Genomic DNA, 26,919 nt, shown 5'->3' with positions numbered 1-26,919 from the left:
TTTTGAAACAATTTTAATCGGAAAAATCAATATCTAGAATTCGAAAAGAGAAACGCGACACAATTGTGAGAACGCAAAATTTTCTGATAATTACTGACAATTTAATGTTTTATTTCTCGTTTTCACATTTGTTGTATACTCTTCTTTTCAAATTATCAAAAACAGATCTTAATATTTGCGGTGATTTTTAAATCCAGATTTATGATTTTGCTATTAATGACTGATGTCTTTTTTAGATGTCGAACCTATTTATATAAGAGACCTATATGACTATTTTCGCCGCGCTATTTTAAAATACTAGAGAAACTCATTATTTATAAGCATTGAAAATAATGTGTGAAGATAGCATAATATACATATTCATTTCTGACATAGCAAAAAAAAAATGTAATTTACAATTATTTACATGAAGAAAAAACATTCTTAATTCCTTTGTGACACTCTCTGCTGGCTTGTGTGTTATAAATATTTATAACATGTAAGTTAAAAGAAACCATTCTATAGCATTTACCTAATAAAATTAACATTATTGTAATTTTGATGAGAAAGAACAATAGTTATGCAATTATTTATTATGGAAAAAATATAATACATTATTTATAGGTATTTGCAATCTTTCGATGTGAATGTGTGGTCAAGGGTCCTCTCCTGTATCATATTAACCCTTTCATCATTGACTGAAGTCAACGGAGGCGCGGTTAATTATAGTCTATTGTAATATGTCAAATAGATCTTGCTCCATTCAAATAAATCTTATTCAATTATAGATTCTTAGAAAACTCTTAGAAAAAACATGTAGAATTGATTATTCAAAAATATCGTATTTTATAGTTGTCCATTTTCAGTGATGTCACTTGATTATCTTGATATATATTGTGTGTTGTTTTGTATAAAAAGGAAGATCTATCATGCACTAAAGATTGTGTAATTTGACAGCTCGAATGTCAGAAAAGTTAGCAATGTGCGAGAATTTTAAAGTTTAAAGCGAGTTTAATATTATTGCTTTCAAAAAATGGGAAAAATTGTAAAAAATTTCATTCAAGTTTGCAATAATATGTTAAAAAGCTATTGTTGCAGAGATTGCGTATTTTGATCTTAAGCTTTCTTAATGTCAGCGGTAAAGTTTGTTTACAGTATGTTGCTTTCGCCATCAATTATGATGCTGTGAAATGCGAATTTGTACTTCAATCCGATTTTTCTGAATTCTCATTATCTATCAATGTTATACACGTTCTGCATCAATGATTATAAGGTATATCGTGATCAATAAATTATTTATAATTATAATGCTGATAATAATAATTTTAATCAATTAATTTATTTGACTAATTTAATATAAAATATTGTACTATTTATACAATTTTTTAAAGAATAAACCAAAAACGTCACTTTTTTAAAAAGATTATTATTATATGTACAAAATTGTACAGCGATAACAATAAAGCCATAGAAAATTAAATTCAATAGGTATTACAACCATAAGTCTGTGCTATAGGATATATAATAAGAGTTTGCAGCATTAAATTAATTAAAGTATAGAATATTGCATTGCTTTTGGAAAAAAATAAAACTTTTTTTATTCATTTATCATTTTTTTTTTAACCAAACATAATTTTTATTTCTATTATATTTATAAAGAAACATCATAAATGTAGATAAAAATTGATATTATTAATAAAAAATATGAATGAGGAAAATAAAATTTTATATTCTTTTAAAAGCGCCCAATATAATATTTTATACTTTCAATAATTTAATGCTATTAAAATTAATATGTAAAATTAATATGTTTATGTAACTGTGTAAAAACACCAAATTCTGTAATATACACATAGAAATTAACGAAGTAATTACGTGTTAATACTGAGCTTTATGTAAAAAATTGTATTAACACAGTGTTATCAAACAATTATTTCATTAATTTTTAATTAAACATGTAGAATTCAATATTTTCATATTATATAATATCTAATTGTGCGCTACTCTTCTACGATCTGGTATAAATATCTTTAACAGATGTTGTGTTATCATCTGTTAAATCTAGCTTTAATGTTTTGACACTTTCGATATGTTCTCCATTGATCGCAGCGACAACTTTATCGCTGTCTATCATTGTAACATGATTACCTTCGATATAACATACTTCCACATTCCCTTTAGTAATCTGAAAATTATTTAACAGTAAAGTGTAACTCTGCTATAGAAATAATCTTTTTATAATCATCACACAAATTACCTTATGCAAACCGTAATCTTCCTCAGGAAAAGACAATGATTGTATCATAGGCTTTAAAAGAATTATCGGTGTTTCAATTTTCGGTAATTGTGTAACATCATATTTATGAATAGCGATTAATCGCTCGTAAATTGTTGTACATAAAGATTTGTTATTGTCAACTGACAATTTTGTATAAGTTGAAGGAACATGAGTTATAAAAACATCTAATTTTTCATTCCAATTGGTGCATTTATTTAACTCCAAAAGAAGCTGTAAAAATTAGATTAATTGCGATTTTTATAAAAAAATAACTTATTCAAAGAAAATGTCTATGGATAATATACCTTTCCACTAAGTGCTGGTTGTATAGTATCCATTATACCTAAAAAAATATTATTCTCGAGTTCGAAAATCGTGTTAAAAGATAAATGATGATTTGCTATTGCTTTCATCTGTTCAGGTGCGCCATCGATAAGCACTAATCTGCCTTGAAGATTCATGCCTTCTAACTTTCGCACTAGCTCAATTGCGATCAAAGATCCCATTGAATAACCCACTATGACAAAATCCCGATTTAATTTCTTTTTGCTCAAAATATGCTATAAATAAATACAAAATTATAAAATATAGTATAATACGTCGAGAAACAATACTATATTAATTTTACTTTAATATTTCATAAGATACTATAACCATAATTAAGTATAAGATTCATACTTTTAAAAGATGATCTGCGATCTCATTTATTGAAGTACAGCCCGCGCCGATATGATATACTCCATGTTGTAAGCATGTCGCTGGAGCTTCGATTTGATGTACCAACGAATCAAATATATTTCCACAGCCTTCGATTCCTGGCAATAGAAATATTTCGTTTCTCGTCATATTCCTTTTAGTTGGCATATCCACACAAACGTCGGGTATCAGATGATCGTTACCTATCAAACGAACGAGCAGTTTAATGCCAGTCAATTCGTTCACATCTCGAACATTTTTATCATTCAAAGTGTCTTTGTCAAACATCTCTATAAGTTTCGCAAAATTAAGATAACGAATATCTTGCGCTGTAAGAAAAACATCAAACTCTCGTTCCAAAGTCTGTTTAATTTCCACAGCCATCATCGAGTCCATGCCGAGCTCGGGCAAGGGTGTGTAGCGAGCCACGTTATTCAAATCTCTCAAACCTATATTAACATACAATATTTTTATTCATTTCATCATACTAATTCATTTAATTAAATCGTTTAATTTTATATGCTACACTAATTTACCCATGATATTAGCTACGGTTTCAATAATATTGCTTGCGCCAAAAGCGTCTGCACGCTTCGCAGCTACAACCATACTTCCCACTACGGGATGTTCTTGTAACAAAAATTCTTCGAGCTTCTCGATGCAGGAGCTTATTTTTTGTTGCAAAGTACCGCCAATAACCAATTCCTTGTCATCGTCTTGCATATCGGCTACGAGACCGACATCGCCCACTGCGCCCCACTGAATCGCCAATCCGTGTAAACCTTCTTGCACTCTTCTCTCACAAATTCTTTCCATATTAGAATTCGCCATGCCATAATTGCTCTGTCCGGCATTGCCTCTTCCGCAAGAAACTGAAGAGAACACAACAAAGTGTCGAAGCTGGAGACATATCTTTCTAGACAATCGGTCCAAGTTCTTCGTCGTCCAAGCTTTTGCTTTAAATGGTTCTTGAAATGTTTCTACAGTATGATTCTGACAGATCTTATCGTTCAATACTACAGCAAGATTGAACATACCATCTACTGGCGCTAGCTTTTCCGCTGTTTTCAATATACGTTCGCAATCATTGACGTTCGACGCATCGAGGTTCGATAAGATCAATACCTTCACTCCATAAGATTTCCACAAATCGATCTTCATTTGCTGATATCCATTCTTTATTCCTATGCGTGAGACAAGCACGAGATTCTCGGCACCTCGAATGATCAACCAATCGGCTAATTCTAAACCAAAACCACCTAAGCCACCGAAAATAACATATGTCTTGTTCGGCATACAATAATAACGCGGAAGTGCCAGAATTGGTACGTTTATGGATTCGTCTTCTTTATGAATTTTTATAACTATCTAAAAATTGTAATATATTGTAATACAGATCTATTGTACATTACGATGTGCTGTCTCTCTTGATAAAAAATACAATGACACACTATTTTAATTAATTATAGACTTACTTTTCCTATATGCTTTCCAGCTGCCATGTATCTAAATGCAGACTCAATTTCGTCTCTTTGGAAAACTTTTCTGCTGATTGGCTTGATGGCACCGCTAATAAGGCCATTCACTAGGATTTTATTCAATACCATTCTTCGTTCTTCTGTAGCTAAGAATAAGTTGTCCAACATAACGCTGTAAAATGTAATGCCTTTTGAAAAAACTGATAAGTTCAACATATTATTAGCTATAAAATCAAATTTGCCAATTTCCAAAAAACGTCCTCCTTTCGCGAGACAACGAATAGAAGCCTGAAGTTTCTCTTCAGCTAATGAGTTCAGTACGATATCTACGCCGCGACCGTTAGTCTTTCGGAATATCATTTGCTCGAAACTAGTGTCGCGTGAATTCCCGATATGATCTTCTGGAATAGATGGAAAAGTCTCTCTTATAAATTTTCGCTTGTCCGGAGTGCCGACGGTGGTGAATACTTCGCAGCCTTCGTAAAGCGCGAGATGAATCGCCGCTTGACCTACGGCGCCAGTACCCGAATGAATTAATATCTTGTCGCCTCTCTTCATCGTTGTCTTTACATATAATCCGTAATAACATGTGCCATAAGCGCATGGAACTGTCGCAGCATCCTTCAATGTCCATTCGTCAGGAATATACCAGCACAAAGCTCTATCGGCTACGCATATATTTGATATGCATCTGAAAAGAAGAGTTTATTATGTAATTTGTAAAATATAATATAAAAGTAAAATAAACTGTACAGTTTTAGTTTTAGTTTATATGTTTTAAAAATAAAATATAAATTTTTAAATAAGTCTTTCTGCTTTCAAAGTAAAAATGTAAATATGTAAATGCACTGATAAAAATTGTTATCTAAAGTATGAAATACAGAAATCCGAATTTTTTATTTAAATATTTTTATTAATTATTTAAATGATTTAAATTTTAAATTGTATATTTGTTACTATAGTTTTTAGTTAAAAATACTTGTAAAAACAAGTATATAGTAACATACCTATTTTCCAAAATTCCCATTACTTTGCGTCCAGCACTGTCGATGCCGACATATTCAAATCCTATCAGACATTCTTCTAACCGTCCGCGTGACACGTATTCATCTATGATAATTTTGCCCGTCGCTAACATTACATCTTTGAAATTGATAGTCGCATAAACTATGCGAACAAGATCTTTATGCTGATAATCCGAAACAATCGGGCCTTCAATCCAACGTAATGAGCTCAAATCACCGCGAATCTAACAATAATACACATTATTGTAGAAAAATTATCAGACAAAGAAAACTTTTTTTTTATACAACAGTCCGATACATACTATTTGATTGACCAAAGCATGATATGAAAGTTTTGGCGTTAATGGTGCTAATGGCAGATGTTTGTATGATCCCCATGTCATTCCCGGACGCAAAACATTAATGATGAGATCGATCTGGAGTTGCTCCGCGTACAACGGCTCGTCTAAAGAAAATTTCGGTGCTGTCTCGTCTTGGATTAACACACCTCTTATTAATTCTCCACCTGGTTCTCTCCTCAAACAATTTATGAGACCTAATAAACCGCATTCCGAATCTTCTTGCCCCACTAAAATTATTCTCGCGATATTACTCTCGTCGCTTAAGATCAACGTTAGTTGCTCTAACCAAGAAAATTCGTAATTGTTCACAAAAATAACTTCTGTCTTTCTTCTCATTCTTTCTTTTTTCTTTAAGAGTACAATATGTTCCTTTTCCGTGCGTTTCTCAAGAACTACTGCTAAATTGTGTCTCTCTGCAGTTGTAAAATCATTTCTTGAGAGCGGTTGTCCCCTTGTTAGTAAAAAACCGCCGTCTTTTAATACCGATAGAATTTCCTTTAAAGTTTCGCTCTTATTATTTGTTAATAGATTAAATCCAGCGACTAATATCGCAATGTCATCCTTTGATAGGTTCATGGACCGCGCAATTTCTGGAGGAAGAGCAATAGAATCGAAACGATCGGTTTTGGTTATTAAACTGAGATTGGGCTTAATCAACGGCAAGTTATTTAAGACTTCGAGAAACAATGGAGACGCCAATCCTTCTGTCCATATTTCGTCATCGTTTTCAATTAATTCGATAATATTTACTTTTGTCACCTGATGATACTCCAGAGCGAGATGCGTCGATAAGATTATGCTCTCTTGTAAAGAAACTTTGTTTCCGTCGCAATGTGCTACAAATCGATACTCTTCGAGAACTGGATTCCCTATTGGCTTTCTACGGAATATAGAAGTAGCTTTTACCCCACGAATTTCAATACCACTTGATACTATTGTTTCCAAATCTTTATACACGTATACAGGAAGATCTATAATTTAAAATTAATTTTTTAAATATGTTTATCATTATTTAATAGAAAATAATATTTGCGCTTTTTACGCTTTAGTGTATTTTTTAATTTTAAGACTACCAAGATATTTTAAATATTGGATATTTAAAACAATTTTCAGAAAGAAGAGGCAAAGTTTTTCTAAACGACATCTGCATATGACTTTCGGGAAACTTACATTTTTCTTCAGATGTTATATTTTGTATACACTGAGCATGAAGTGTTGTATCGATGACCAGTTTTTGTATCTCCGTAGGAACATAAAGACTCCTCATATCTATCCCCAAGATTTTTATTTGCAACAAATTATCCAGAAACGTTACCCAATTATTCGTCCAAGCTATGTGTCCTTGTTTTCCCGTAGTGGATGAACTTTTTAATCCTCGAAATAAATTAGCATATTGATATCCACGTAATTTAAGTTCTTTATAAATGTCTTTTGTCGTCATCACTTCTTCCTCATTCTCGCAATTTTGGCGTAAGAAATGACTCGGTATTTTCTCCTTAGCAGGATCGGGCGTAATACGCGCTGTACCAGTAACAACAGCATTACCTCCTTCTATTATTTCAAAGTTTCCAGTACCTAGATAATAAATAAATAGTTATTATCTTAAATATTTTATTTTTATATTACACACACGTATATACGCGTGCGTGTATGTGTGTATAAGTGTGTAGAGTGAGAGAGGGCGAGAGAGAGAGCTTTATTTATTGAGCGTCCTGAGACGAATCTCCTCAAGCGCAAAAGAGATAATGCATTAAGAAAGTGTACAATAAAATAATAAAGCAAGTACATGTAAGCGTGTGAGTGAGTGTATACGTGTGTAATATAAAAATGAAAGTGTGTAATTGCGCATGTATCTAATATGTGTACGGATACATATATATGTACACATAGCTTAAATACTATATTTGGGCTGTAGCGCCTGAGATGAATAGAGAGGAGTGAAAAATAAAAAATGATAAAAAAAAAATAAAATATTATATAGGTATGCCAATAAAAGATTCCAGAATGCCAGAAATAACAAGAAGAGAAAGAAAGAGATTAACGCCTTGGCAACATTTTTTGCGGAATATAATCTTCTTTTTTAAATAAAATCTACCTTTCTGCACCATTAATATTAGGTCTAAATCTCCCTGTTTCGGAATATAAGTTGCTCGAATAAACTTGATATTTTCAAAAACAATCGATAAGTCATTAAGCAATTGACCCCTCAGCATACTAATCGTATCCCAAATGAAAACAAGATAACCCGTGGCTGGCAACAAGTTTCTTCCGTCGATTACGTGGTCGCTTATATATTCCAAAGTGTCGTCTTTTAATGTGATGTTGATAGTTCTTTCTCCGGAAGTAATCTTCTTTTGTGTTTTAAAACACATTACATATGTCTCTTCGGAATGATTCCATCTACAACATCATAAGAAATATATATCAATCATCAAATAGAAAGTGAAACTTCTGGCGTTACAAAAATTATTTAATATTTTCTTTGCATCTTTATGTATGTTTAATACATAGATAAAATATTTTACATACTTGATTGATGGAGAAATCATTGGCGTTCCACGACTAACAGGAAATTGCACAATCGGATATAAATTCGCTAGTTGCGGTTGCAAACCATTGTTATACATTTTTCCCAATCCTTGCAAAAATACTTTAACATTGTCTTCGTGATGGCGTTGAAATAATGCAATATTAGTCGTATCGAACAATTCTGTCGCAATACTTTGAAGAATTTCATCCGGCGCAATTTCCAAGGTTAATGTATTTTTAAGAGTCAGTCTTGCAGTTTTTTCAAAAAATGCAGGACCTAGTAGATTATTTGTAAAGTATTCAGCATAGGACAACTCACTCATGTCGCAAGACGAAGTTTGCCACATGTGATTGTGCGTCATGTTTTGCGGTATTATTCTATTTAGATAAACCAAAATCGTCGCTTCTGCAGATGCAAGATAACGACTGTGAAGAGGAAAATTGCAGCAGTTAATTTCTTTAGTAAAGATGTTATTATTCTAAAAAAATATAAATGACAGTTCAAAATATTATTGCTTATATAAATTATTTTATTAAAAATAAAATATTTATTTTAGTCACAAAAAATATATAAAAGCACCTGTAACTTTGTTATAAATGCCGTTACTGAATCTTTTGGCCCACTTATACAGCAAGTATCGTGACTCATAGTGCAGATTATATCAATATCCGGTGGACACATGTTTTTAGCATTTTCATAACTAAGACCAATGTTCGCCATAGCGCCATGAACTATTTTTGTTTCACTCAACGCCAATCCTATATAATACGAAGAGAGAAGCACTTGTTCCATTGTAAAATTACCAGTCACATATCCGCAACAGAGTTCGCCGATCGAATGACCGACAACATAGTCTGGCACGATATTTACGGATTTTAAAAGATCGATTAATCCGATCTAAAGAAAAAAGTGTAATATTTTCTTTTGTAAATCCTAAATAAGTTATATAATTTGCAAGATTTATGCAACAATTAAAATGAATAAATCATTACCTGCATTACAGTAATGCCAACTAACGAGTTCAATATACTGTTAAAAATTGCTTCATGTTTACTTGTTAATACATCGATGATGCACATTCCACGTGTCCTTAAAATAGTATCGCACTTTTTTACAGTTTTATAAAATGTCGGGAATCGCAGTAACGCTTGACCTATTAACATAAATATTGAAACAATTTAATTGTAAGGTATTGCTTGTTTGATATACACATATATATTCAAAGTGAAAAACGTACCCATGCCGGGCCATTGCGATCCTATTCCGGAAAACACGAAACAAATCGGCTTTCTTTTACCAGAATAATGTTGTATTTCTTTCATTATTTTTCTCGATGCTTTGGATTCGATAATTGCATACCCTCTATAAGGATGATCTTGTATATCGTCAGCGTGAAGATCATGCAACAGCCGGATATATTCGACATCTATCGGCTGATTCTCGATCTAATATACAAATTTATTTATTGATTTTAATATAAAATATTTTGTATAAATATATTTTTTTTTTATCGGTGAATTGAAACGCAAAAGTTTTGGGTACCTCATTTAATAATGATTCGATTGCTTGTTCAGTACGACCAGATACAACGACCAGTCTTGGTATATCGTCATTTGGCGCTCCTCCATTAACTTTTTGCTTCAAATTAGATCGTAGCAAAATATGACAATTGGCTCCGCCAAAGCCAAACGAATTAATACCCGTGAAACCGGGATTCCATGGTGTTGGAGTATTCACTACACGTATGCTTCCATCCTCAAGAGCTTTAACACCTTTTCGTACTTGTGTAAAGTTTGTATTCGGTGGAATTATACCGGTTTGCATCGCTATTATAACCTTATAAAAAATATTTTTATCAAAGATTTTTTTAGCTTTTATTAAATTATTTCAGGTCTAAAAAATTTATGTAGTAGCAGCAAAATAAAAATAAGGAAAGTATTAGTTTTGTTTGAGTTAAAAATTTACATATCAGACCTATGCATATATATGTACCACATATATACACTATAAATTAATAGGACATTATTACATTGCATAACTATATCGATACCTTAGCAATTTGACATAAACCTGCAGCAGCCTCAGAGTGACCCAAATTTGACTTGACAGAACCAATTAACAATGGAGTCTTTCTATCCTTGCAGATAACTTCTTCGAGAGCGTTAATTTCTTCAGGATCGCCAGCTTTGGTAGCGGTACCATGAGCTTCCATATAATTTACGCAAGACGATGATATACCACATTCATCGTAAAATTCTTGAAGTAAAGCTCCTTGCATTTTGCTAGACGGGAAAGTAATGCCTTGTTCTTTGTACCCGTCACAATTTGTCTTGGCGTACACAACGGTTGCATAAATCCTCTTAGCTTTCTTCGCCTTTTGCAAGTATATTATACTGATTGTTTCGCTACGCATATAACCGTTTGCGTTTTCATCGAAAGATCTACAAACTCCATCAGGCGATAAAACTCCTAGAATGTAATTAGTTATGAATCATAATATATATTAGAATATACTTATAAGTATATTTCTTTAAATCGTTTAAATTTATATATATATAAGAGTCTCTTATATTATAAATTTATAAATTTTTAAATATAAACAAAAATACCTAATCGCGTAAATTGCAAGGACATAAGTGGATTCAAACAGAGATTTGCACCACCGACAATAGCAGCGTCACACTCTCCTGATCGTATACTTCTAAAAGCACGTTCCATAGCAAAAAGACATGAACTGCAAGCGCTATCGATTGTGTAAGACGGTCCTGTTATATCCAACCATTGAGAAATTCGATTTGCCAGCATAGTCTTGCTACATCCAACAATTACAGGACCAGATATCTAATGCGTATACATTGATTGCTTAGAAAATTTGTTTGCTTGTTACAAATATGTTTTAACATAAAGAAATTATTTCGTTTAATTAGATATGTATAAAAATATTATCTGTTAAAATTTTTATGATTACTGCATAATTATAATTAATGCATTCGAGCTTGATTCTTGATCATACTTAATATTTTAAATACCTGATGTTTTTCGTATATCCAGTTTTCTTCCGATTCAGAAAAACATGCCCCGATAAAAACTCCAGTTTTTGTCCCACGTATATCTTTCGGATTTACTCCTGCATCGACAATAGCTTCATAGGTATGTTCTAATAACATTCTACCCATAGGATCCATCATGGCAACTTCATCGAAGGAAATACCAAAATATTCTGCATCAAATTTCTTCATATTATTGATTTTTCCTGTGCGTTGAGGTATTTCTGGATGAGCTGTAAATTTTCAGTTATTTGATTTAAACGAGATATTGTTTTTACTTAAGGATTTTATTGATTATACATAATGTAATTGCGTCAACAAATGATAAATTTAGATAATTATAGAATAATTATATATATTTTTATAAAATATGTTATACAATTTTTTCACATTATATACAACACATATAATAGATTAAATGTTATTACCGTGATTCCATCGTCGGGTATCATTCGATCCAAGGTCTACCTTGTTAAACAGATTCTCCTGAAGATGCTTTATGTTATCAGATTCAGGAAATCTACCGGCGATACCAGAAATAACGATTTCATCTCCAGAATCAATATCGAGAAATCTATTTCCTTGACAGTCCATTTTTTAAACACTTTTAATCGAAAAAATCAATATCTAGCTATCGGCAAGAAAAACGGGATACAAATGTAAGAACGCAAAATTTCGTGATAATTACTGACAATTTAATGTTTTGTTTTGTGTTTTCACATTTGTTGTACGCTCTACTTTTCAAATTATAGACCTTAGTATTTTCGATTCGGATTTTTAAAAATTTATGATTTTGCGATTAATTCCGGTTAAAGTCTTGACATTATGTATTGCATAGAACGTTGAACTTATTTATATAAGAAATCTCTATATGGTAAGTGTATCTTATCATTATAAAATATTATAAGAACTTATTATTTATTAACATTGAAATAAATGAATGAGAATAATAACATAATTATAATATAATTTATAATTATTTACATAAAGAAATGAACTTCCTTACTTACTTTGCAATAATGCCTGCTAGATTATATTTCATGTATATATGTATAATACATAAATCAAAAATTTTCAAAGGGGCGCTATACAGATATATACTTTTGATAAAATAAATACTATTTTAATGTTTAATGAGAAAGTAAATAATTATTTAACTGAAGGATCTATTTTGTGTAAAAAAGTCATTGCGTTATTTATAAGTATACAAGGTGGGCCACGCAATTAAGACGGGTTCTAGCACCTATTCCATTGAAGATAAAAAGAATTGTTACAGACAAAAATTGAATGGTATAACAATGTCTATTTTTTAATGACTCATATTTTTCATAATTTTTTTATATTTGAATAAATGCTAATGCTATATTCGAATAATTGTTTATAAATTTGTTTTCCTAATGTTAAGAATGTATATTTCGCACACACATCGTAGATGTTATATGGTATAAGAAACTTCTATATGGTAAATATCGCATCATTATACAATATTATAAGAACTTATTATTTATAAATATTGAAATAAATTAATCTTATATAACCTTATAACCTTATACATATATATCAAATATAATTTACAATTATTTACATAAAGGAATAAACATCCTTACTTACTTTGTAATAATACATGCTGGATTGTATTTCATATATTTATTTCATGTATTTATGTAAATCAAAAATTTTTTAAAGAGCGATATATATATATACATACTTGACAAAATAAATATTATTTTAATGTTTAATAATAAAGTAAATAATTATATAATATAAATAACGGATCTTTTATTATGTAAAAAAGACATTGCGTTATTTATAAATATACAGGATCACGCAATTGAGACGTGTTTTAGCATCTGTTTCAATGAAGATAAAAAGAAATGGTACAAGCAAAAATTGAATAGTATAACAATGTCTATTTTTTTAATGACTAATTTTTTCATAATTTTTTCAAGAAATTGTATAGGTACTATCGGAGAGTCTTCTATAGAAATATCTTTACTAAAGAAGATAGGCTATTAAGAATAGAGTTTACGAGATTTACGAGATGTATAAATTATACATGATTTTCATCAAAAGAAGTCCACGCGTCATCAAATAGTGAGGCAATATTTATGAAAGACAACACAAGATCGCAAATATTTGTTAAACCGTTGGGGGAACTTCGGGCATTACATGATTCATTAAGTTAATTATAAAAATAGAATTTTTAAATCATATTACAAGAAAATCAATGCAATTTATATATTGTATTTTATAAATAACTTTTGCATTGATTAACAATTTAATTTAATTAAAAATAAGTCTAAATATAATCTGAAAACCTTTCTAACTATCAATATTATGAATGTAACGGACTCTGCCACTGATTCCTGATGGCATAAACTCTGGAAATATTGGAGTTTTGCAGTAGAAAGTAATTTGTAATTTACACGACGATCTCGAAATGTGCGGATGCAACATATTGCATAATAATATCGCGTCAAACTTTAAGTACGTTACTTAAGTACGTATTACTAAGGAGTGTGCCCTCTATAATACATGTAAAAGTAAAAACGATCCGTGAGGTGTATGTTAATGTAAACATTTATCTTTTTTCTAAATACATATGCATATAAAATTAAATAAGCATATTTAAAGGAACAATCACGATAACTTTGGCCCCTCGAAATGTAAGTGATTTTTGGAGGCATTTTTGACGAGAAACACAGGAAAAATAGTTAAAAAGTTCCATTGTTGTTTATTAAAAAGTTATTAACAGAAAAATTTCTATGAATTATATGTAATTATCAGATATTATTTGTTTATTTATGTAAATTGAATCATACGTATTGACCAATGTCTTGCGTTGTTTACGTTATTTGAACGTAAACACAAAATTCTCATTGCTCTTAGTAGATGCTTGATCAACATAATTGTTGCCATTGTTTTATAATGTTTTGTTTTAATAATTTTCTGTTTTAACGCTACAAATATTAAAAGTAATGTTAATGCTTCCATCCCATGGAAACATTATCACTAGTTTTGTTTGTTTCAACGGACTAAAATTCCTTTTTTTCCGTTTGTAATTGTTAGTTACCTTTATTTTAGATAATAATTCATCTGATGGACATGGTTTAGATTAGGTTAGTTTTCTTTAGGGCGGGAAGGGCTTGGCCCTTCCCCCGCTCACGCGTTTAATTTACTACACATAAATAAATGAATGGTGTCAGAAAATTACATATATCATAAAAATGCTTTAGTTAATAAACTATTTAATAAACAACGATGGGATTTTTTAACTATTTTCCCGTGCTTTTCGTTGAAATTGCAGTCAGAAACGACTTTTCAAAATTTTGCACACCGAAATATTTTTTATTAGGCTTCTAAATACATTTTTAAACATTCACTTATATTCTAGCATGCATTTCCGAATGGGAATCAATCTTATTTTGTACATACAAACTGCAAAACTTTTATATTAAGCAAATATTGTTACGATCTGACGCAGGAAGCCGGTAAAAATTTTTTAGTTTCTTTCTGTTTTTAACATAAACTCGTAAAATCTCATCTTCGTTTCGATGTGTACTTGAATCGTGGAAAAGGATTTATTATTCTATTCATCTAAAATCATCCCCTTAGCATGCAATAGTATTGTTAATTTTTTACGTTGTAAAATGTTTGAAAACGTTTATTTAATTTTATACATACAATAAAAACATTACAAATATATAAATAATATATAGAATTATTACGCTGCAAAATATTTAATATATGCTTATAAATATGCTGCTTTTACGATCGGGTACGAATATCTTGTACAGATGTTATTTTATCGTCATCTGTTATACGTGGTTCCAATTTTTTGCCACTTTTGATATATTCTCCATTAATCACAGCGACGATTTTATCATTGTTCATCATTGTAATGTGATTACCTTCGATATAAAACACTTCCACATTTTCTTTAGTAATCTGAAAATTATTTACCTGTAAAACTAATCTGCTGTATGAATAATATTGTTATAATCATCGTACAAATTACCTCATGTAAACCGTAATCTTCTTGAAAAAAAGGCAGCACTTGTATTGTAGGTTTTAGAAGTACTATAGGTGAATTAATTTTTGATAACTGTGTCACATCATACTTATGAACGGCGATCACACGTTCGTAAATTGTAGTACACAAAGATTTGTTATTGTCAACAGACAATTTTGTATAAGTTGGAGGAACATGAGTAATAAAAATATCTAATTTTTCGTTCCAGTTGGTGCATTTGTTTAACTCCAAAAGCAGCTGTAAAGATTAGATTACTTTTGACTTTTACCAAAAAGAATCATTCAAGGGTGATGATTCTTATAAATAATATAAGTACTTTTCCACTAAGTGTTGGCTGTATAGTATCCATTATACTTAACAGGACATTATTCTCGAGTTCAAAATTTGTGGTAAAAGGTAGGAATTGATTTGCTATAGCTTTCATTTGCTCCGGTGCGCCATCGATGAGCACTAATCGGCCATGGAGATCCATACCTTCTAATTTTCGCATCAACTCAATTGCGATCAATGATCCCATTGAATAACCCACTATTACAAAATCCCGATTCAATTTCTTTTTGCTCAAAATATGCTACAAACAAATAAAAAATTATAAGACATAGTAAAATAGTTGAGAAATAGTTGAGAAATAATATTACATTAATTTTATTCCGCTATTCTAATATTTTATTGTGAGACACTATAATCGTAATTAAGTACAAGATTTATACTTTTAAAAGACGATTTGCAATCTCGTTTATTGAAGTACAGCTCGTGCCGATATGACACGCTCCATGTTGTAAGCACGTTGCTGGAGCTTCGATTTGTTCTACCAGAGAATCGAATATACTTCCGCAGCCTTCCATTCCTGGCAATAAAAATATTTCGCTTCTCGACTCGTTTTTTTTTGTCGGTAGATCTATACAGATGTCGCGAATCAGATGATCATTACCTATCAAACGAACGAGCAGTTTAATACCAGTTAAATCATTCTCAACACGGTTTCTTTTATCCTTGAATGTATCTTTGTCAAACATTTCTGTAAGTTTGGCAAAATTCAGATAACGAATATCCTGCGTTGTAAGGAAAATATCAAATTCCCGTTCCAGAGTCTGTTTAATTTCCACAGCCATCATTGAATCCATGCCCAGCTCGGGCAAAGGAGTGTGGCGAGCCACGTTATTCAAATTCTTCAAACCTACATTAACGTACAGTATTTTTGTTCGCTTTACGATAACCTTCACTGATTTGTTTAATTAAATTGTTAATTTTCTTGTGCTATAATAACTTACCCATAATATTGGCTACGGTTTCAACAATATTGTTTGCGCCAAAAGCGTCTGCACGCTTCTCAGCTACAACCATACTTCCCACTACGGGATGTTCTTGTAACAAAAATTCTTCGAGTTTCTCGATGCAGGAGCTTATCTTTTGTTGCAAAGTACCGCCAATAACCAATTCCTTGTCATCGTCTTGCATATCGGCTACGAGACCGACATCGCCCACTGCGCCCCACTGAATCGCCAATCCGTGTAAACCTTCTTGCACTCTTCTCTCACAAATTCTTTCCATAATAGAATTCGCCATGCCATAATTGCTCTGTCCGGCATTGCCTCTGCCGCAAGAAACTGAGGAAAACACAACAAAGTGTCGAAGCTGGAGACATATGTTTCTAGACAATCGGTCCAAGTTCTTCGTCGTCCAAGCTTTTGCTTTAAATGGCTCTTGAAATGTTTCTACAGTATGATTCTGACAGATCTTATCGTTCAATACTACAGCAAGATTGAACATACCATCTACTGGCGCTAGCTTTTCCGCTGTTTTCAATATACGTTCGCAATCATTGACGTTCGACGCATCGAGGTTCGATAAGATCAATACCTTCACTCCATAAGATTTCCACAAATCGATCTTCATTTGCTGATATCCATTCTTTATTCCTTTGCGTGAGACAAGCACGAGATTCTCGGCACCTCGAATGATCAACCAATCGGCTAATTCTAAACCAAAACCACCTAAGCCACCGAAAATAACATATGTCTTGTTCGGCATACAATAATAACGCGGAAGTGCTAGAACTGGTGCGTTTATGGATTCGTCTTCTTTATGTATTTTTATAACTATCTAAAAATTGTAATATATTGTAATATAGATTTATTGTACATTACGATGTGCTGTCTCTCTTGATAAAAAATACAATGACACACTATTTTAATTAATTTAAGACTTACTTTTCCTATATGCTTTCCAGCTGCCATATATCTAAATGCAGACTCGATTTCATCTGCTTGGAAAACTTTTCTGCTGATTGGCTTGATGGCACCGCTAATAAGGCCATTGACTAGGACCTTATTCAATACCATTCTTCGTTCCTCTGTAGCCGAGAATAAGTTGTCCAACATAACGCTGTAAAATGTAATGCCTTTCGAAAAAACTGATAAGTTCAACATATTATTAGCTATAAAATCAAATTTGCCAATTTCCAGAAAACGTCCTCCTTTCGCGAGACAACGAATAGAAGCCTGAAGTTTCTCTTCAGCTAATGAGTTCAGTACGATATCTACGCCGCGACCGTTAGTCTTTTGAAATATCATTTGCTCGAAAGTAGTGTCGCGTGAATTCCCGATATGATCTTCTGGAATAGATGGAAAAGTCTCTCTTATAAACTTTCGCTTTTCCGGAGTGCCGACGGTGGTGAATACTTCGCAGCCTTCGTGAAGCGCGAGATGAATCGCCGCTTGACCCACGGCGCCAGTACCCGAATGAATTAATATCTTGTCGCCTTTCTTCATCGTTGTCTTTACATATAGTCCGTAACAACATGTGCCATAAGCGCATGGGACTGTCGCAGCGTCCTCCAGTGTCCATTCATCAGGAATATACCAGCATAAAGGTCTATCAGCTATGCGCATATTTGATATACATCTGAAAAAAGAAAAGTTTATTATGTATTTCGTAAAATATAATATAAAAGTAAAATAAAATATATAGTTCTATTTTATATTTTTTAAAAATAATAAAGATTTTTATATAAATCTTTCTGCTGTCGAAGTTAAAATATAAATATGTAGATGCACTGATGAAATTGTTATCTAAAATCTAAAATATGAGATATAGGATGTTTTATTTAAAATTAAAATTATTTAAATAATTTAAATTGTAAATTGTATATTTTTTAATCCAGTTTTTAGCTAGAAATACTTGTCAACAACAAGCATACAGTAACGTACCCATTCTCCCAAATTCCCATTATTCTACGTTCAACATTATCGATACCGACATATTCCAAACCTATCAGACATTCTTCTAACCGTCCGCGTGACATATATTCATCCATGATAATTTTGGCTGTCGCTAACATTACATCTTTGAAATTGATAGACGCATAAACTATGCGAACAAGATCTTTGTGCTGATAACCCGAAACAATCGGGCCTTCAATCCAACGTAATGAGCTCAAATCACCGCGAATCTAACAATAACACACATTCTTGTAGAAAAATTGTAAGACAAAACAAAACTTATTTTTTATACAAAAGTCCGATACATACCATTTGATTGACCAAAGCATGATACGAGAGTTTTGGCGTTAAAGGTGCTAATGGAAGATGTTTATATGATCCCCATATCATTCCCGGACGCAAAACATTTATGATGAGATCGATCTGCAGTTGCTCCGCGTACAACGGCTCGTCTAAAGAAAATTTCGGTGCTGTCTCGTCTTGGATCAACACACCTCTTATTAATTCCCCACCTGGTTCTTTCCTCAAACAATTTATAAGACCTAATAAACCACATTCCGAATCTTCTTGCCCCACTAAAATTATTCTCTCGATATTATTCTCGTCGTTTAAGATAGATGTTAGTTGCTCTAACCAAGAGAATTCGTAATTGTTCACAAAAATAACTTCTGCCTTTCTCCTTGTTCTTTCTTTTTTCTTTAACAGTACAATATGTTCCTTTTCCGTGCATTTCTCAAGAACTACTGCTAAATTGTGTCTCTCTGCATTCGTATAATCATTTCTTGAGAGCGGTTGTCCCCTTGTTAGTAAGAAACCGCCATCTTTCAATATCGATAGAATTTCCTTTAAGATTTCGCTCTTCTCGTTTGTTAATAGATTAAATCCAACAACTAATATCGCGTTATCATCCTGTGATAGCTTTATGGTCCGTGCAATTTTTGGAGGAAGTGCAATATAATCAAAACGATCGGTTCTGGTTATTAAACTGATGTTGGGCTTGATCAACGGCAAGTTATTTAAGACTTCGAGAAACAATGGAGATGCTAACTCTTCTGTCCTTACCTCGTCATCGTTTTCAATCAATTCGATAATATTTACTTTTGTCACTTGATGATACTCCAGAGCGAGATGCGTCGATAAGATTATGCTCTCTTGTAAGGAAACTTCGGCTCCATCGCGATGCGCTACGAATCTATACTCTTCGAGAATTGGATTTCCTGTTGGCTTTCTACGGAATATAGAAGTAGCTTTTACACCACGAATTTCAATACCACCTGATACTATTGTTTCCAAATCTTTGTACACTCGTACGGGAAGATCTACAATTAAAAATTAATCTTTAAATATATTTATCATTATTTAAAAGAAAGTAATATCTGCATTCTTGTCGCTTTAATATATTTTTCAATTTTAAGACTACCAAGATATTTTAAATATTGAATATATTAAACAATCTCCGGAAAGAAAAGAAAAGTTTTTCTAAACAACATCTGCATATGACTTTCGGGAAACTTACACTTTCCTTCAGATGTTATATTTTGTATACACTGAGCATGAAGTTTCGTATCGATGACCAGTTTTCGTATCTCCGTAGGAACATAAAGATTTCTCATATCTATCCCCAAGATTTTTATTTGCAACATATTATCCATAAACGTTACCCAGTTATTCGTCCAAGCTATGTGTCCTTGTTTTCCCGTAGTGGATGAACTTTTTAATCCCCGAAATAAATTAGCATATTGATATCCACGTAATTTAAGTTCTTTATAAATGTCTTTTGTCGTCATTACTTCTACCTCATTCTCGCAATTTTCGCGTAAGAAATGACTCGGTATTTTTTCTTCAACAGGATCTGTCGTAATGCGTGCTGTACCAGTAACAACAGCATTACCTCCTTCTATTATTTCAAAGTTTCCAGTGCCTAAATAATAATTAAATAATTATTATCTTAAGTATTTATTTTCGTACTATAGATATATATATTAATGCGCTGTATCAAAGTTTGTTTGCGAAATATAAGCTTCTCTTCTAACAAAGTCTACCTTTTTGCATCATTACTGTTAAATCCAGATTTTCCAGTTTCGGAATATGCGTTGCCCGAACAAACTTGACATTTTCAAATACAATGGATATGTCATTAAGCCACTGACCCTTGAGCATACTAATGGTATTCCAAACGAGAAGAAGATATCCCGTGGCTGGCAATAAGTTTCTTCCGTCGATTATGTGACCGCTTATGTATTCGAAAGTTTCGTCTTTTAATGTAATATTGATAGTTCTTTCTCCAGAAGTAATTTTCTGTATTGTTCTAAAACTCATTACATACCAATCTTTGGAATGATTCCATCTAGAACATCATAAGAAATGTATATCAGTCATCAAATTGAAAGTAAAACTTTTGGCGTTACAAAAATTATTTACTATTTTCTCTGCATTTTTATATATGTTTAATAGATAAAATGTTTTATATACTTGATTAATGACGAAATCATTGGCGTTCCACGACTAACAGGAAAATGCACAATCGGATATAAATTCGCTAGTTGCGGTTGCAAACCATTGTTATACATTTTTCCCAATCCTTGCAAAAATACTTTAACATTGTCTTCGTGATGGCGTTGAAATAATGCAATATTAGTCGTATCGAACAATTCTGTCGCAATGCTTTGAAGAATTTCATCCGGCGCAATTTCCAAGGTTAATGTATTTTTAAGAATCAGTCTTGCAGTTTCTTCAAAAAGTGTAGGAACTAGTAGATTATTTGTAAAATATTCAGCATAGGACAACTCACGCGTGCCGCAAGACGAAGCTTGCCACATCTGACTGTGTGTTACGTTTTGCGGTATTATTCGATTTAAGTAAGCCAAAATCCTCGCTTCCGCAGATGCGAGGTAACGACTGTGAAGAGGAATATTGCTGCAGTTAATTTCTTTAGTAAAGATGTTATTATTCTAAAAAAATATAAATGACAGTTCAAAATATTATTGCTTATATAATTTATTTTATTAAATATAAAATATTTATTTTAGTCACAAAAAATATATAAAAGCACCTGTAACTTTGTTATAAATGCCGTTACTGAATCTTTTGGCCCACTTATACAACAAGTATCGTGACTCATAGTGCAGATTATATCAATATCCGGTGGACACATGTTTTTAGCATTTTCATAACTAAGACCAATGTTCGCCATAGCGCCATGAACTATTTTTGTTTCACTCAACGCCAATCCTATATAATACGAAGAGAGAAGCACTTGTTCTATTGTAAAATTACCAGTCACATATCCGCAACAGAGTTCGCCGATCGAATGACCGACAACATGGTCTGGCACGATATTTACGGATTTTAAAAGATCGATTAATCCGATCTAAAGAAAAAAGTGTAATATTTTCTTTTGTAAATCCTAAATAAGTTATATAATTTGCAAGATTTATGCAACAATTAAAATGAATAAATCATTACCTGCATTACAGTAATGCCAACTAACGAGTTTAATATACTGTTAAAAATTGCTTCATGTTTACTTGTTAATACATCAATGATACACATTCCACATGTCCTTAAAATGGCATCGCATTTTTTTACAGTTTTATAAAATGTCGGGAATCGCAGTAACGCTTGACCTATTAACATAAATATTGAAATAATTTAATTATAAAGTATTACTTTTTTGATATACATACATATATATATGCAAAATAAAATGCGTACCCATGCCAGGCCATTGCGATCCTATTCCGGAAAACACAAAACAAATCGGCTTTCTTTTACCAGAATAATGTTGTATTTCTTTCATTATTTTTCTCGATGCTTTGGATTCGATAATTGCATACCCTCTATAAGGATGATCTTGTATATCGTCAGCGTGAAGATCATGCAACAGCCGGATATATTCGACATCTATCGGCTGATTCTCGATCTAATATACAAATTTATTTATTGATTTTAATATAAAATATTTTGTATAAATATGTTTTTTTTTATCGGTGAATTGAAACGCAAAAGTTTTGGGTACCTCATTTAATAATGATTCGATTGCTTGTTCAGTACGACCAGATACAACGACAAGTCTTGGTATATCGTCATTTGGCGCTCCTCCATTAACTTTTTGCTTCAAGTTAGATTGTAGCAAAATATGACAATTGGCTCCGCCAAAGCCAAACGAATTAATACCCACAAAACCGGGATTCCATGGTGTTGGAGTATTCACTACACGAATACTTCCATCCTCAAGAGCCTTGACACCTTTCCGTACTTGTGTGAAGTTTATATTTGGCGGAATTATGCCGGTTTGTATCGCAATTATAACCTTACGAAAAATAATTTCATCAAAAATCTTTCTTCGCTCTTTCTTCTTTCTCATTTTTAAATTATAATTATTCATTAGAATTAATGCATTAAGAGCAACAAAGAAGCAAAAGTAATATTAGCTTTATTCAAAGATTAGTATTAGTTAAATGATTAATAAATCCATATACTCGTATATGATGTCTTTTGCACTGACAATGAGATAAATTATTGGAATACTTTACAGTGCATATTATAATTTATATTTTTTACCTTAGCAATTTGACATAAACCTGCAGCAGCCTCAGAGTGACCCAAGTTTGATTTGACAGAACCAATTAACAATGGAGTCTTCCTATTCTTGCAGACAACTTTCTCAAGTGCATTAATTTCTTCCGGATCGCCAACTTTGGTACCGGTACCATGAGCCTCCATAAAAGCTATACAAGATGGTGATATACCGCATTCATCGTAAAACTCTTGAAGCAAAGCTCCTTGCATTTCGCTAGATGGGAAGGTAATGCCTTGTTCTTTGTATCCGTCACAATTTGTCTTGGCATATACAATAGTTGCATAAATTCTTTTAGCTTTCTTTGCTTTTTGCAGATATACTACACCGATTGTTTCGCTACGCATATAACCGTTTGCGTTTTCATCGAAAGGTCTACAAATCCCGTTAAGCGATAAAACTCCTAGAATCAAAACAATTATATATGAATCATAATATACATATATTATAATATATTAGAGTATATATTTCTAAATTGTTTTTGAATTTATATATCTTTTATAGTTTAAATTTTTAACATTTAAAAAGAAACAATACCAAGTCGTGCGAATAGCAAGGAGGAATTGGGATGTAAGCAGAGATTTGCACCACCGACGATAGCGGCGTCACACTCCCCCGATCGCATACTTCTATAAGCATGCTCCATAGCAAAAAGACTTGAACTGCAAGCTGTATCGATTTGATAAGACGGACCTGTTATACCTAACCAGTTAGATATTCGATTCGCCAGTATAGCCTTGCTACATCCAAGAATTATAGGACCTGATACCTAATACATATATATAAACTGTTTAGAGAGAACTTGTTATTGCTTATATTATAATACTCATACATATTATTACTAAAAAAATAAATTATTGTTATACAATGTTATATATATATATTAATCAAAATTGTATCAAAATTTATTACAAGTAATGCATAAATTTGAAATAGTTTATTGATTGTAATATTCATTAGTAGCATTTTGTACCTGCAGTTTTTCGTAAAACCAATTTCCTTCCGATTCAGAAAAACATGCCCCGATAAAAACTCCAGTTTTTGTCCCACGTATATCTTTCGGATTTACTCCTGCATCGATAATAGCTTCATAGGTATGTTCTAATAACATTCTACCCATTGGATCCATCACGGCAACTTCGTCGAAGGAAATATCAAAATATTCTGCATCGAATTTCTCCATATTATTGATTTTTCCTGTGCGTTGAGGTATTTCTGGATGAGCTGTAAGTTTTCAGTTATTTGATTTAAACGAGATGTTGGTTTTACTTTTAGGATTTTATCGATGATACATAATGTAATTGCGTCAACAAATGATATATTTAGACAATTAAAGTATAATTATATATAACAATACGAAAATTAAAAAGAGCTAATAAGAGCCGAGTGCAGTAAGTCGATACCCCGAGTTATTTTTTTTTTAAATTCAAGATATCTTCTTTAATGATGTACGTTTCGATCCTTCCTTTCGATCATCTTCAGTAAGTTAACGAACAAAGGGCAAGAGATTATTTAAATTTAAATCTTCTACGCTTAAAGCATATGTATGATGAAGACATTCTATGTCTCCATCATGGAGTTTATTTGTCAGTTGAGACTATTTTTTTGTCAATCTGGTTATTATTTAATTTTATATCAGTGCGTGCCAGTATAACCGTTTGTCTCTGATATTCGAATGTTTGTGTTTCCTCGATCTCGGCTCTCCATCTTATTTTAAACTAATTCGGTGAGTCTTCTCGTTATGTGTTATTAATCTTTTCACTTCGAAAAGAATTTTATTATTTTTCAATTTTTAATTCTCTCCAACTTTGTAATGTCCTATGGACATTATGCCATCTTTTAACGGCTGGAATCAATAGGAGACTTATTGCGGGGTCGGAAGATGAGATCGAATGTCAGAATATGCGAGTTTTTGTTAACTTGCTGAAGATGATCCAAAGGAAGGATCGAAACGTACATGATTAAAGAAGATCCCTTAAACTTTTTAAAAAAGTCACTCGATGTATTGAGTTACTGCACCCGGCTCTTATTAGCCCTTTTCAATTTTTGTATTGTTATATTTATATTAGAGCCTTTTTAATTTATTATTTATAATTATATATATTATTATAAAATATGTTGTACGATTTTTTCACATTATGTATCATAATTTTATTATATGATAACATATAATAGAATTAAATGCTATTTACCGTGATTCCATCGTCGGTTGTCATTTGATCCAAGGTTTACCTTGTTAAACAGATTTTCCTGAAGATGCTTTATGTTATCAGATTCAGGAAATCTACCGGCGATACCAGAAATAACGATTTCATCTCCAGAATCAATATCGAGAAATCTATTTCCTTGACAGTCCATTTTTTAAACACTTTTAATCGAAATAATTAAGATCTGAAATTCGGAAAGAAAAATGTAAAGACAAAAATGAGAAAATACAAAGTTTCCTGACAATTACTAATAGTGATGGGTTACGTTTTATTATTATATTTTCTTGTCCTTTTGTATAGTCTTTTTTAAGTTATAGAAAATTACACGCTCTACATACTATATATTAGTATTTCCTATTTAGATTCTTCAATTCAAATTTATGATTTTGCGTTTAATTACTACAGATGTCTCGTGACGTTATGGGATTGCGTAAATGTTGGATCTATTTATTTAAGAGATCTACATGATAAATTATTTATTATTATAAAATACTATAAAAATTTATTATTTATAAGTATTGAAAGAAATAATAACAAAATTACGTATATGTATATACATTTTTCATAAATCAAATGTAATTTACAATCATTTACATGAAAATGTAAGCATCTTTACTTTGCTGCAATGCCTGCAGAGATGTGTGCTATGTATATGTATAATATGTAAATTAAGAATTAAAAAAAAAAAAACAATTTTATAATATTTATTTGATATAAAATTAACATTATTGTAATTTTAATGAAAGAGTACTATAGTTATACAATTGATGAATTTTTATTATTAAAAAACAATGCATTGTTTGTATGTACATATTATTAACTATTTGAATAATGTATACAATGTGACGAACTTTATGTGCATTCTTTATATACAATTTTAATGTAATAAAAAAACCTCTCTGCTGTATCGTATTAACTCTTTCCAGACTAAAGTCAATGACTGCGTATTAACTGCAGTCGACATATATTAGTAATTTTTTTAAATCTTATTCCAATTATATAGGGACTAGGGAATAAAACCGGGTATCTTTTTGGATTTGTCTTCCTACAAAAAATCTGAGAATAAAAAAATTAGTAGTACCGTTAATAGTCTTTAGTGGACCTTAAACTATGAGACAACGAAGCTAGCTGCTGAAAAAAAAATTTTTAGTTACCAAGAATAACAAGATTTTATGGAGAAGTCAAAGTACCCGGTTTTGTTCTCGTTTAAGCAGACACACCTGGAAAAAAATCTTTTATTTTTTCCCAATCTCAATAAATTTCTATATTAAAACTTTCTGATTTAAGGAAATGCATCCGTTATGACTTGCTAGCAAGAATGCTTCATACAAGCTTCATGAGAATTCCATATCGATCGTGCGCACTTTCTTAATGTTATTTTTAATGTTCTCAGAAAGTTTGCCGGACATCCCTTCCAATTTTTTATTATCCACAACACAACGATTAGACATCGACATATATTATGTTAAGTTACATTAAACACAAAAACTTATTTCTCTTCAAAG

The 26,919-nt window shown here is 31.7% G+C and overlaps 3 protein-coding genes across 4 annotated transcripts in view; 1 reads left to right on the top strand and 2 right to left on the bottom strand.

Annotated features, from left to right (window-relative positions):
* Nucleotides 1–1,987: 1,987 nt before the first annotated feature.
* LOC138938216 (fatty acid synthase-like) lies at nucleotides 1,988–11,968 on the bottom strand. Its single transcript, XM_070305047.1, has 19 exons — nucleotides 11,803–11,968; nucleotides 11,357–11,607; nucleotides 10,937–11,168; nucleotides 10,378–10,796; nucleotides 9,870–10,163; nucleotides 9,565–9,772; nucleotides 9,320–9,480; nucleotides 8,907–9,224; nucleotides 8,327–8,805; nucleotides 7,893–8,197; nucleotides 6,968–7,372; nucleotides 5,759–6,768; nucleotides 5,439–5,680; nucleotides 4,429–5,122; nucleotides 3,490–4,321; nucleotides 2,936–3,402; nucleotides 2,563–2,817; nucleotides 2,237–2,488; nucleotides 1,988–2,164 (listed from the first exon to the last, which is right to left on the bottom strand). The coding sequence occupies exons 1-19, from the start codon at nucleotides 11,966–11,968 to the stop codon at nucleotides 1,988–1,990; spliced, it is 7,167 nt and encodes a 2,388-aa protein (XP_070161148.1).
* Nucleotides 11,969–15,142: 3,174 nt separating this feature from the next.
* Nucleotides 15,143–25,565, bottom strand: LOC138938441 (fatty acid synthase-like). Its single transcript, XM_070305397.1, has 19 exons — nucleotides 25,400–25,565; nucleotides 24,181–24,431; nucleotides 23,745–23,976; nucleotides 23,192–23,610; nucleotides 22,647–22,940; nucleotides 22,343–22,550; nucleotides 22,094–22,254; nucleotides 21,681–21,998; nucleotides 21,101–21,579; nucleotides 20,671–20,975; nucleotides 20,145–20,549; nucleotides 18,938–19,947; nucleotides 18,617–18,858; nucleotides 17,618–18,311; nucleotides 16,679–17,510; nucleotides 16,118–16,584; nucleotides 15,724–15,978; nucleotides 15,393–15,644; nucleotides 15,143–15,322 (listed from the first exon to the last, which is right to left on the bottom strand). The coding sequence occupies exons 1-19, from the start codon at nucleotides 25,563–25,565 to the stop codon at nucleotides 15,143–15,145; spliced, it is 7,170 nt and encodes a 2,389-aa protein (XP_070161498.1).
* LOC138938443 (uncharacterized) overlaps nucleotides 23,311–26,919 on the top strand; it is a 355,984-nt gene continuing 352,375 nt past the window's right edge. For both annotated transcript variants that reach the window (XM_070305400.1, XM_070305401.1), the window contains exon 1: nucleotides 23,311–23,320. The gene's annotated coding sequence lies outside the window, so the exon portion shown is untranslated. The remainder of the gene's footprint in view (nucleotides 23,321–26,919) is intronic.

This window comes from Polyergus mexicanus, unplaced genomic scaffold (genome assembly GCF_030449975.1).
Source record: "Polyergus mexicanus isolate NDT 795.1 unplaced genomic scaffold, iyPolMexi1.0 SCAF_12, whole genome shotgun sequence".
Lineage (NCBI taxonomy): Eukaryota > Metazoa > Arthropoda > Insecta > Hymenoptera > Formicidae > Polyergus > Polyergus mexicanus.
The sequence above is the reverse complement of the archived record's forward strand: the minus strand, read 5'-3'. Positions and strand labels throughout refer to the sequence as shown.